Genomic DNA, 13,091 nt, shown 5'->3' on the forward strand with positions numbered 1-13,091 from the left:
TTTTTTTCCAGGTTAACCAACTTAAAAATATTTATCGGTCATAAAAATAAAAAAAAGGAAGAGCAACACATATTGCCAACATTTTTTTAACAATAAAATGAAAATAATAAAACTATAGAATTCCTCTTTGCCAAAACTGTTTGTAACCATTTTTTTTTCTTTTTTTTACTACCAGCTGAGTTAGTTTTAGTTTTATAACAGTCGAGAAGGTATTTGGTGGCCATCTGTTCCAAGTGTTACCGTCCTCCTGTTTAATCAATCCGCCAGCCAGTTGGTTTCCACAATCTATTCACAACCCACTCAAAGTTCGGACGTCGAATTACTGGAAAACCCAGTTCGCTCTAATGATGGTTTTCTTCTCTAAGACATCACAATACCAATTAGAGGGATGCTTACCCTCATCGTTCCTCCAGATGTACCCGAAAATCCCTTTTTTGGTTTAAGCCCATGTTTTATAGCTTAAAGTGATTATTTTGCCTAAATTATTTTGTATAAATATTCTCAGAAACTATCACACAATGTGACTGCATTGTATCCAGACTAAAAGATTAGTTTCAACTCAGAAAACTATTCACTTACTTCTCCAAACCCAACCCTTCCAAAGAAATGCTGGAGTGTGTTACTCTCAATCTTAAGTTATAAATAAAATAAAAATTTCTTGGTCCTGTTATAAAACTATTTCTAAAAATGATGAATGAACACAGGTAGAACCTTTTTTTTTCTCTGATAGTGTTGGCCACGCGTTGCTATACAAACTAACTTAATTGACATGTATTATCTCTGGGTAAAACTACTTCTCACATTATGATCTCTTGCTACTGTAATCTCCATCACTAATAGTGTATAAACATTCTTCACATTGTCCGTCAATAGTTTTCTATATCCAGGATGTTGAACGAATACAACTAGACCCTCGACTAATCACCACGAATCGTTACTTTATTTCTTTGATTTTTTTTTTTTACATTCCAAATAATTTCAAGATATATGTATTTGATTGTATGATATCTTGAAATATTTGTTTTTTAGTTTGATTAGTTTCTTGGGCGTTGAACTTTGATTTAGAAGCTCCTAAACATAAAGTAATGATGAGAAAGCAGGTGATGAGACCCAGGAACCATTGTACATCTCTCGAAGCCCACCTGGAAAAGCAACAGTTAAAATTGCAACTATAAAAAGTCGCTTTCAGATAAATGGCTTTCTAAACATCCCCTACAATTAAACAAAAACTATTTAAATCTTAGGCGCCACTGTAGCCGAGCGATTAAGAGGCGAGACCTGCAAAGCTAAGATGTACTGTTGGTTTAGTGGGTTCAATTCCCTGGTCTAGGGCCTTTATATTTATTTAATGGTTAATATGAGAACTTTATAGTAAAGTATGTTTGTTAGGCGGTTATAGGCTAGACCCGCAAAGCCAAGATGTATTGCGGTACTAGTCTAGACCTTGGATTTTATTTAATGGTTAATATGAGAACTTTATAGAAAAGTATGTTTGCTAGGCGGTTATAGGCTACACCCACAATGCTAAGATGTATTGTTGGTTTAGTAGGTTCGATTCCCCCTGTCTTAGGCCTTGGATTTTATTTAATGGTTAATATGAGAACTTTATAGTAAAGTATGTTTGCTAGTCGCCCTCCGTCCACGACACCTAATTGGCAGTTGGACGTAAAGCCCCGCCTGAAAAATAGACAATCACTATTTAAATCTTCAAATGGGGACATTCACCATTGAAAACAAAAACAAAAAAAGGATACGAATCAACTAAAACTTGAAGACTCAAGAAGTGAAATTCCCAATAAATTAAGGCAGCCCTCGCCAAGCTGACGAAGAAACATCTCGGTCAAAAGAGGATCCTGAACTCAATAAAAACCTTCAGCCAAATAATTAAACCAATCAAAAATTCAATTTCTACTTATGGAGGCTTCACTTAAGGATAGAAATAATTATATTTTCAGATTTAATGGTGATCTACAGTAATAGTGACCTTTTTACATACGTCATTATAATAATTCATTAATCACATTATGTTAATTTCTTTTCAATTACTGAACCTTTCTAATGCAGTTTATTAAAATGTATAAGATACGAGGGTCGTTTGAAAAGTCCGTGCAAAAATAAAAACTACTTAATTTTTTAGGGTAAACCTTTTTTATTTTTCAACATAGTCTCCTTTTAGGCTTATACACTTCGTCCAACGCTGCTCTAGTTTGTTGATCCCTTTCGAATAATAGGATTTGTCCAAGTCTGAAAAATAGCCATTCGTTTCTGCAATCACCTCCTCGTTTGAATAAAATCTTTTTCCCGCCAGCCATTTCTTCATATTGGGGAAGAAATAGTAGTCCGAGGGAGCCAAGTCTGGAGAATAGGGGGGATGTGAAACGAGTTGGAACCCTATTTCTTGCAGCTCGGTTTTCAATCGGTCCAATAACGATGAATAATATGCACCTGTAATAGTTTTACCCTTTTCCAGATAGTCAATGAGGATTATTCCTTGCGAATCCCAAAAGATAGTCGCCATAATCTTTCCGGCCGAAGGAACGGTCTTCGCCTTTTTTTTGGCGCAGATTCCCCCTTGGTAACCCATTGTTTAGATTGTTCTTTGGTCTCAGGAGTGTAGTGATGTATCCATGTTTCATCCACAGTGACGAAACGGCGCTTAAAGTCCTGCGGATTCTTCTGGAACAGCTGCAAACCGTCCTTGCAACACTTCACACGATTTCGTTTTTGGTCAAGCGTGAGTAATCACGGCACCCATCTTGCGGATAGCTTTGTCATGTCCAAATGTTGATGCAAAATATTATGTACCCGTTCATTCGAGATGCCCACAGCACTAGCAATCTAACGCACCTTCACTCTTCTGTCATCCATCACCATATCATGGATTTTATCAATGATTTCTGGAGTAGTAACCTCAACAGGGCGTCCAGAACGTTCAGCGTCACTTGTGCGCCCATATGGCCACTCCCGAAAATTTTGAAACCACTTATAAACTGTTCTAATTGAAGGTGCAGAGTCACCATAATGTTTATCAAGCTTCTCTTTAGTCTCCTGAGGCGTTTTGCCTTTCATAAAGTAGTGTTTAATCAACAGACGAAATTCTTTTTCGTCCATTTTTTTGAAAATCACTCGACTTCCTCGATTCAAATGAATGCCAAACACAAAGAAATAGACCGATCTGGCTGAAACTTGGTGTGTGTTCTTCCAAGAGATGCTACTAACTAAACATAACCTCGATACGCGCCAGTGGTGCTATCTCTCTGACTTTGCACGGACTTTTCAAACGACCCTCGTAAATTTGCCTTCGTAATATATATATTTTATGTATCAAAATGATTAGAGACACAAAATAAATGTGACCATACAGATCACATAAATTAAATCAACTACTATTTATTGAATTCGGTTATATTAATTTGAAATTTATTTCCCAATAAAATTAAATAATTATTTTCTTTTTCTTTTGTGACAAGCAATAAAATGGAGATTATTGATGATAAGTAAGGGACTTGAAGTATTAATAAACCTTTCATTTCTAGTTTAATTCATTATTTATTTTCTGTAATTTGCATATTTCTTTTAGTGCAAAAAGAAATCCGGTCTACCAAAGAAGCATGGTAGACAAATTAATGTCGCTCTTAACTATGCCTTTGATATAAATTTACAAGAAAGTGAATAATAATCAATATAATATATCGATATCACTTGCTGCTGGTCTGAAATTCGATCTAAATAGAGTTACTTTCTTTTCTATTTTTACTAAAGGGGGGGGGGTGTATTCGAATGAATGAACAACAAAGAAACTTAATTCTGGGACGCAGGTCTTCTTAGAATAATTACTAGAAAACAAAAAAAATATTAAGTACATTGATTATTATTCTAGAATAAATATTCTTACAACGAACATACATCTTGAGCGCCACTGTAGCCGAGCGGTTAGAGGCGAGACCCGCAATGCTAATATGTATTGTTGGTTAGTGGGTTCGATTCCCCTGTCTTAGGCCTTGGATTTTATTTATTGGTTAATAAAAGAAATTTACAGTAAAGTATGTTTGCTATAGTCGCCCTCCGTCCACGACACCTAATTGGCAGTTGGACGTAAAGCCCACCTGAAAAAATAGGCTATTACTAATAGTAACTAGCATAAATCTTAATAAAATATATGAAATTGAACAGATAAACACCAAAATTCAAATAGCCATTACTTTTAAAGTTACCATTAAATTTTTTAACTACCACAATAATTTCAGCGTCTGTCCTGTACATCTACCATATTTCGGTAATGTTTAAAATCATTTAAATATGGTTGACCACATAGTTTCTGATATCTACGGTTGTTTTAATAACTTGGGTGGAGAGGAGCAGGGGGAACTATGTGCTCAAGCGACTTTGTAGTCAACCGCAAATATTGATGAGACGGCTTTGAAGGGATTTAGTTAGTTACAGTGGAGTATTTTTGAAAGTTACACTATTGACTTTAGCCTTTCCTTTGTAGTTACCGCTAGCAACTTTGTGATTACTGTTCAACAGAGAAATAAACTAACACAGATGGTTCAAACACTGTTAAATAACGTGAGAGTTTAAACCCCTCTCAACTCTTTTGAATGAATAATTCAGTTTATTCAGGTTTAATTCAGAATTTTGGTAATGGTAACCGTCTAATTATATTGACATATAATAAATTAAGAATTTAATCGAATTTTTTTTTTCAAAAAATTTAAAGAAAATACTATAACAGAAGAGAAATAACGGTAAGGTGAAAGACTTATAGAGTTTTTCATTAGATACGTTTCTCGCAGCTCCTTAAATAACCCAAAAGTCAACGCACTTTTCTAGCAGAATTTCATATAATATATTGAAATCATAAACATTCTTTTGACTAAAAAGAAAGAATGATGTTTGATAAATTCAGTTTACTAAAAGGAAGCTGTATTCTTAATTGTTTCCTGCGATAAAATGTTGAGCTACCCAGAGATAAGAAAGGGCAGCAAAGGGCAACTTTACATCCTCTCTCTTCCTCTCCGAGTGGATGCTGTAACTCATGAAACATGTCTCTGATTTTTTTTAATAATCCATTACACTTAGTTATCTGGATACTATACAAAATAACTGTACCCATCCCAGTTGCTATGGAAACAGAAGCGCCAGTGGATTAATATAGTTAATTAATAGATAAGCTTATAACGAGAAGTTTAAAGCGGGAATTGGAACTAACCAGCAATAGTGGACTAGAATTAACAAATCAATTTAGACCTAATTTTACTTGAAATGAACATATAAAATTACCCTAAACATATATCACATAAAACGAGCTAAATAATAATAATTTTTAACTGTTTGGCAAATAAGTAGCACGCACTTCTAACATTACATTTCATATTTTTCCTGTTTCTAACCGATTTAGGATTTTCTTCCATCATTAGAGGGTAGACTCATCAGGTTTTTTTTATTTTTTGGTAGAGAATTTGACATCAACTAAGTGGCTCAGTCATACAATACGCTTGCTGAACACTTTCAAGTGTCGTCTCAGTTTTTAATACAGAAAAAATAAATTTAAGCGTTCAACACAAATGAAGAAAAAGAAGCAATACTTCGTCTTCCAACAATAAGAGAATTCATCACATTTTGTGAATATCTCTCTTTTAGTGGAGGAGGCTGCAGCATGGATGAAACAAATTTCACTGATATACGGAAGTTCACGGACTAAAATGATTGTAATGGTGTCACACGGGGCGGTGGCTTGGTGGGCGAAAACCTTGTAGGTGGGTGGGGTTCGGGCACTAAGTGGTATTCAAAGGCTGGCTTGCCTGAGTGTCACTGGTGCCATGAGGACTTCCCCTACTGCGGCCTTGGAGGTTTTATTGAATTTACCCCCATTGCACATATTTATTCAAGGCGTTGTAAGGGCCGTTGTCACTAGGCTTATGAAAGGACAAGCTCCTATTACCGTTAGGCACGGAGGAGCGTATCAAGAGTTATACGAGGAGCTGGGGGCGGACCCTATCTTGGGCCTGCCTTCAGATTTTATGACCCCCAAATATAACTTCGACAAGCCTTTCAAAGTCTGTATCGGAGACCGGGAGGCTTGGAGACGTGGACCCCCAGTTATGGGAGACTCGATGTGGTACACGGATGGCTCCAAGATGGGAGAGGGTGTAGGGGCAGGAGTGTACGGGGTGAAGCCGAAATGTAGCTTTTCGGTTAGCCTAGGAAAGCTAGCTACAGTTTTTCAAGCTGAGCTAGCTGCAATTAGGTTCTGCACTACCGAGATTAAAGGGCGAGGAATTATTAATTCCAAGGTCCTAATTTTCTCGGATAGTCAGGCTGCTCTACGGGCAATTAGTTCCTACCAGGTCAACTCAAGGCTGGTCTGGGACTGTCTGGGTGCCCTGAAGGAAATTAGTGACCAAAATAAGGTCTTTCTGGTTTGGGTACCTGGTCATTCAGGATATAAAGGAAACGAAGTGGCAGATTTATTGGCCTGGGAAGGCTCTGCGGGACACTTCGTTGGCCCGGAGCCCTGTTTTGGGGTTTCGAAGTGTGTCAAGACTGCGGCCATTAATTTGTGGGTGCAGAGTAGGTCTCAGGAGTGGTGGCTCGCCACCACTGGACAGAGACAGGCGAAGGAGTTTATTAAAGGCTATTCGCCGAGGCTGACTGCAGAATTAATCCGTCAAGGCCGTGGGGCTATCAGGATGATTGTAGGCCTATTAACTGGCCACTGCAGACTCAGAAAACACATGCATCGCATGGGCCTGGCAGATGACAGCCTTTGTAGGTTCTGCCAGGAAGAAGAGGAAACTGCACTGCACGTGTTGTGTCAGTGTGAGAGGCTTGTATGGCTAAGGATGTTACTTCTCGGGGAGGAAAAACCAAGGCCTGAGAGCTTTACCCAGGAGACACTCTCCAGAATTAAGAATCTAATTAAACGGACGGGTCTGGAGGGTGAGCTCTAAAAGTCGGGGAGCCACAATAGATCCAAAGGGGTCGCAGTGGCGTAGGCCTTGTGGCCGCCCTTATTTAATCTCTCTCTCTCTAAAATGATTATAAACATTATTATCTAATAATTAAGATGAGGGAAGGGATTAGCTATGAGGTTAGCATACTGGACTCCCACGCGGAGGTCCCGGGTTCGAATCCAGCAGCTGACCCTTAGATTTTCTCTTCCTAGGAGCTTCTTACAGCTCACTGTCCGGTGATGGACAGTGTTGTCTGTAACGAGAGAACACTGTCCGGAGGCCGGCAGTGCACTGGAAAAAGCTCCGAGCGCTAATAACCTCAGCTGTTGATGCGCCAAAAAAAAAAAAAAAAAAAAAAAAAAAAAAAAATTAAGATGCTGGAGAGCTGTATATGGCGCCAGCCGAGGATAATTTTAATTAATTGTTATCTATCTTTTATTTACTACATAAAAAAAAATTATTACAGCCATAAAAACCATTAAGATTTTAATTTATTAATATTATTATTGGTTTTATTGCCCTTGGGCGAAGTTTATTTTAAATAAGAAAAACTATACATTTTAAGTTATTGTATTTAAACTAAATTTCAATTTTGATAAAAGATAAATAAATCTTTATTATAAGTATGTACAATAAATAAATACTTGAAGTGTCAATGTACAGAACATTATAAGCTTCATAACAATAGTATGTGAGGAAGGCTTAAGATGTGAAGGATGCAGAATACAGGGGAAAAAGGAAGGAAAAACCTGCAGCTAAGTGTAGAAAGTTAGAGAAGGATCTGTTTTAATCTTTTGTGTCCTGTAGGAAATGGAAGGATCTGTAGGAGGGTATGTCGCGGCAGAGTGGATTAGGATGGCAGCCTAGGATGGAAAGGAGTTTGAGATTCTCTTGTGTCTGTAGGGAATAGAAGGATCTGTAGGAGGCTATGTCACGGCAGAGTGGATTAGGGTGACAGTCTACGATGGAAAAGAGTTTGAGATTCTTTTGTGTCTGTAGGGAACAGAAGGAGCTGTAGGAGGCTATGTCTCGGCAGAGTGGATTAGGGTGACAATCTAGGATGGAAAAGAGTTTGAGATTCTTTTGTGTCTGTAGTGAATAGAAGGAGCTGTAGGAGGCTATGTCTCGGCAGAGTGGATTAGGGTGACAGTCTAGGATGGAAAAGAGTTTGAGATTCTTTTGTGTCTGTAGTGAATAGAAGGAGCTGTAGGAGGCTATGTCTCGGCAGAGTGGATTAGGGTGACAGTCTAGGATGGAAAAGAGTTTGAGATTCTTTTGTGTCTGTAGGGAATAGAAGGATCTGTAGGAGGCTATGTCACGGCAGAGTGGATTAGGGTGACAGTCTAGGATGGAAAAGAGTTTGAGATTCTCTTGTGTCTGTAGGGAACAGAAGGAGCTGTAGGAGGCTATGTCTCGGCAGAGTGGATTAGGGTGACAGTCTAGGATGGAAAAGAGTTTGAGATTCTTTTGTGTCTGTAGTGAATAGAAGGAGCTGTAGGAGGCTATGTCTCGGCAGAGTGGATTAGGGTGACAGTCTAGGATGGAAAAGAGTTTGAGATTCTTTTGTGTCTGTAGGGAATAGAAGGATCTGTAGGAGGCTATGTCACGGCAGAGTGGATTAGGGTGACAGTCTAGGATGGAAAAGAGTTTGAGATTCTCTTGTGTCTGTAGGGAACAGAAGGAGCTGTAGGAGGCTATGTCTCGGCAGAGTGGATTAGGGTGACAGTCTAGGATGGAAAAGAGTTTGAGATTCTTTTGTGTCTGTAGGGAACAGAAGGAGCTGTAGGAGGCTATGTCTCGGCAGAGTGGATTAGGGTGACAGTCTAGGATGGAAAAGAGTTTGAGATTCTCTTGTGTCTGTAGGGAACAGAAGGAGCTGTAGGAGGCTATGTCTCGGCAGAGTGGATTAGGGTGACAGTCTAGGATGGAAAAGAGTTTGAGATTCTCTTGTGTCTGTAGTGAATAGAAGGATCTGTAGGAGGCTATGTCACGGCAGAGTGGATTAGGGTGACAGCCTAGGATGGAAAGGAGTTTCAGCAGACAATTTTTGGATATTGTAGTGTACGGAGGGATGATGAACTGGTTCTCTAGTTGAAGACAACACTTTCAAACTCCATCTTACTATTTAGAGATTTCCCTCTCATGGGAACGATGATTAAGTCAAATTTTTAATCTCGAGTTCCCAACGAAAAGAACCGTTTTTAGACCTCTTGAGTATTTTGATTTTTTATTAGAAAAAAAACCTCTGTGCGTTCAGTAGCCCGAAGAATTGCAGGAAGCTGTCTATACATTTGATCTGCAAAGAAGTTCCTTAAATCGAGTTATATCTCATTAAAGAATGTATTTTTGACCATACACTCAATTGCACACTTCTACAACAATTTATAAGACAACTTAAATAAAAATCTAAAACTATTTAAACATTCTAAAAGCAAAAGAATTAATCATTAAAAAGAAAGTCGACGATTTCCAATTGAAATTCTTCCAAAAAGAAATTTTTCTACACAAAAAAAGAAACAATGTGTCTCCGAAGTCATGAAAGGTGTCTCCGAAGAAAGTAAGTGCAAAATAAAGGAGTTGGCTGCGGAATATTAATTAGAAGAAAAAAAAACTACATAAAGCAAATTGAAAATGAAAAATAATATCTAATCAAAATACATTATCAATAATAATAGCAACAATCTTAAAAAACAAAAAAAAATGAGGAAAAAAAAGAAATATATAAACAAGTTACAAATTTATAAAGAAAGAAGGACACTCAGAATGTAAACAGAATTTTAATATTATACTGAACGTCTATCTGATTACCAACTGCAACAAATCTTTGTGTAAATTCATGTAGAGCACGTCTACAAAAAATCAAGGCTACCTTGCTGCAATTTTTGCAAACCGTCTTGTCTTAAGACAAAAAAATAAAGGGCTATTTTAAAGAGGATATGACGTATCAGGAATTAAAACTCTGTATTGAGAAGCAAGTATTACGATCGAGACAACATTCCAAAATTGAGATTTGTTTTTGAGGGAAATATAAAACAAAATTGAGCTAGCTTTCATCTGTGTTGCTAAAACTCCGACTGGCTTCCGTTAAGGGTGCTTCTTCAATTATTTCTTCAGAAATCTTGGCATCCCTACGGGTATCACATGTTAACAACTTACCCATCACTCCCCTAAGAACAGCAGAGAGATATGTAAGCAACTGTCAGTGTTATTTCAGCTGACAGCTTCTAACCGTATTCATGAATATGGAAAGTGTAAAATTGCGAATTAGAACAATGTCAGTCAACCGTGAGAATTTAAAAAACGGCTAGTTTGAGTTTTTCTATTAATTTTTCCTGGCGCGAGAGTTTCACTTGAACGTGGACGTAAAGAACTGGTTGGTTTTACTTTTGGGTTTAGAACTTCTTTTCCGGAAAACTGAGAAGATTAACTTCCTTCAACAGCATAACTTCACTATGGTGTAAACTGTCTTTTTAGAACAAAATTCTACGTCTCATGAAAATTAATAACGTAAATTGCAGTAAGGGGAAGCCTTTTACATCACCATATGTTTAGATTTCTTTCATTACTAAAACGCTTCAAAAATAAGTTTAGGGTCTGAAGCTTTTCTCAGTACGAGGACTCCGCATGGGGTTAGTTATCTTGTTATAGATACCCTCTTTATCACTGGACAGTGGGCCTTAAGATGCTTAAAGGATAATTCTAAGGGTTGGTCTTAGAGAGTCTGGGATAATATATTGGTTGGCTCCAACTCGCACAATAATATCAATAAGCGCCACAATTTCGACTTTTTTTAGGGATATAAGTTGACCAAAACTTCGTTTTTCGTGAGTAAATAAAATATAATAAACGGCTCCTTCGTATTGTATGAGTATATTTTATTAGGTGACTACGGCATATTTTTTAGTTTAAACTTCAGAGGAAGATATAGTCATGAAAGTGTAACTTAAGATTTTTTTTCCCCCAATCACTATGAGAAATAGTTACCATTGCATTAAATTCAAACAAAATTATAGATTATATTATATTCGTGGGCATCCCTCGCTAGTTCTGCGACTTTTAATTTAATTTATCACCATTTAAATGAAAAAAAGTAAGATATTACATCACACAAAAATGTACATTTTATTTGCAACTACCAAAAATGCATTTACATAAAGACAACTAACTTAGAATTTAAATAATAACTGTTTGTAGTTAAACAATAATTAATTAATAAACAGATCAGAACAAAAAAGGTTTAAAGTTTACACACAAAAAATTATTCTATTTCAAAATCAAGAGGTTTATAAAAAATGTGATGTTTACCAACAATTTGGTTAAATTTGAAATTAAAAAAGCAAATATAATTTTTAAATTGAATTTCCTTCAAAATTGCACATATTTACCAAACAAATTATAATAAACAAAATATTTGCAAACACTGCAAATATGTATTTTGTAAGGAAGGTAATGAAGGCCAAAAAACCGCTTTATTTTTTGTTTTGGTTTTGTCTTTCACTTGATTTAAAGAAAAGAAACATTGATTTTAGTTAATTTAAATAATTGTTTTTAGAGTTAATGTTTAAATCAAATTTAAATAAATTGTTGACATGAAATTATTTTTGGGTAAAATGTCAAAAAAAGATCGAAAATATTGGACCAAATAACTGAAAATTATCAAATAGGAAAGTAGAGCAAATATTTTAAAGATATGGCACGTCAAACTTTAAACAGATTAATTATCAATAGCTATTGTGAATCACAAGTTGTTATTATTATTTTCTTTTTTGAATAACTCACCGAAAAAATCTTCCCATGTGAGGGATCCATCTGATTCGGCACCTTCATCCTCTAAGTTAGTCCCGTTCACCGTCGGCATGCTTGATGAATAAAATAACACAATGGGAGAAAATAAAAAAACACCAAACAATTTAAAAATAAAAAAACTTTTATCACAGGTTTTTTTTGAACAAACTACGTTAACGACAATGAGAACAACGTAGTGTACGGGCGGGCCGTAGACCCACACTGACTGGCAGTACAGTTGGGCCAAGTGAGAGAATATGAGTCGCACTCTGTTGCCAGCGTCCCGAAACAACACCTCACTGGCTGCTGGTACACCTCTTCGGCAACACACTTCGTTCGACAGACAATACACTTGGTGTTCCAACTCCAACCGGCAAGCTGGAAGAGCTGAACGCGTTGTGCACTGGTCGGACGCTCTTACTGGATGACTCATACGCCACCACACTAGAAAACCTCTACACTCACTTTGTTTTCCTTCAGTTTTTTTTTTCTGTTTCTTTATTTCTAACCACAACGGGAGTCTGTTTTATTCTGTTGCCCGCCGCCGGTTCAAGGCCACCAGTTCGGCCATATCCGGTGCTGTTCTTGACATCTTGTCAACAAATTATTTTTATAAATTGTTTACATTTTGATTTAAATTATTTATATTATTGCTTTCCACTGGAAATTGAGATTCCAGAGTACGAAGTTTTTTGTGGACATGCATTCACGTTAGGTTGTGTAACACAATAAGATGGGTTCACAAACGCTCTGTTCCGTTGTGCGCAAAGCTGGAACATAAAAGAGGGAAGATGTTGTTTTTGACTGATGTGTGGAAATGGTTGTTGCAGTGAAGAACGCGCTCAAATCGACGAGGCCGCGGGTTTTCCCTTGCTGGTTTTGGAGTCTTTTAACGTGATTTATCATGATCTAAAAATAATAATAATAATAATGAAAGGGAAGCGGTTAGCGTACTGGCCTCCCACGCGGAGGTCCCGGGTTCGAATCCAGCAGCTGACCCTTAGATTTTCTCTTCCTAGGAGCTTCTTACAACTCACGATGATGGACAGTGTTGTCTATAACGAGAGAACACTGTCCGGAGGTCGGCAGTGCACTGAAAAAAGCTCCGGGCGCCAATAACTTTAGATGTTGACGCGCCTTAAATCATTTATGAAACGGAAGAAAATACAAACATTGTGTTACACCAGTTCTGAAGAATTAGGAATTATTTGGCAGGAGCACTCGTTTATTAGACCTTAACATTAGGGGATAGTTCGAGAATTTTGGCCGCATATCGCCAGATTTTGGTCGTCTTTTCACTTAAACTAAGCTGAGGATCCGAAAACAATAAATCAATTATAGAAGTGCGAT

The 13,091-nt window shown here is 37.2% G+C and overlaps 1 protein-coding gene across 1 annotated transcript in view; it reads right to left on the reverse strand.

The window, feature by feature from the left end:
- GEFmeso (Guanine nucleotide exchange factor in mesoderm) overlaps positions 1-12,002 on the reverse strand; it is a 411,992-nt gene extending 399,990 nt beyond the window's left edge. The window contains exon 1 of the mRNA XM_074131321.1: positions 11,736-12,002. Within this exon, the coding sequence (XP_073987422.1) occupies positions 11,736-11,814 (79 nt within the window). The 5' untranslated portion in view covers positions 11,815-12,002. The remainder of the gene's footprint in view (positions 1-11,735) is intronic.
- Positions 12,003-13,091: the final 1,089 nt, after the last annotated feature.

The sequence above is a fragment of the Rhodnius prolixus genome, unplaced genomic scaffold (genome assembly GCF_049639745.1).
Source record: "Rhodnius prolixus isolate KJV_2025 unplaced genomic scaffold, Rpr scaffold_4, whole genome shotgun sequence".
Taxonomy (NCBI): Eukaryota; Metazoa; Arthropoda; class Insecta; order Hemiptera; family Reduviidae; genus Rhodnius; species Rhodnius prolixus.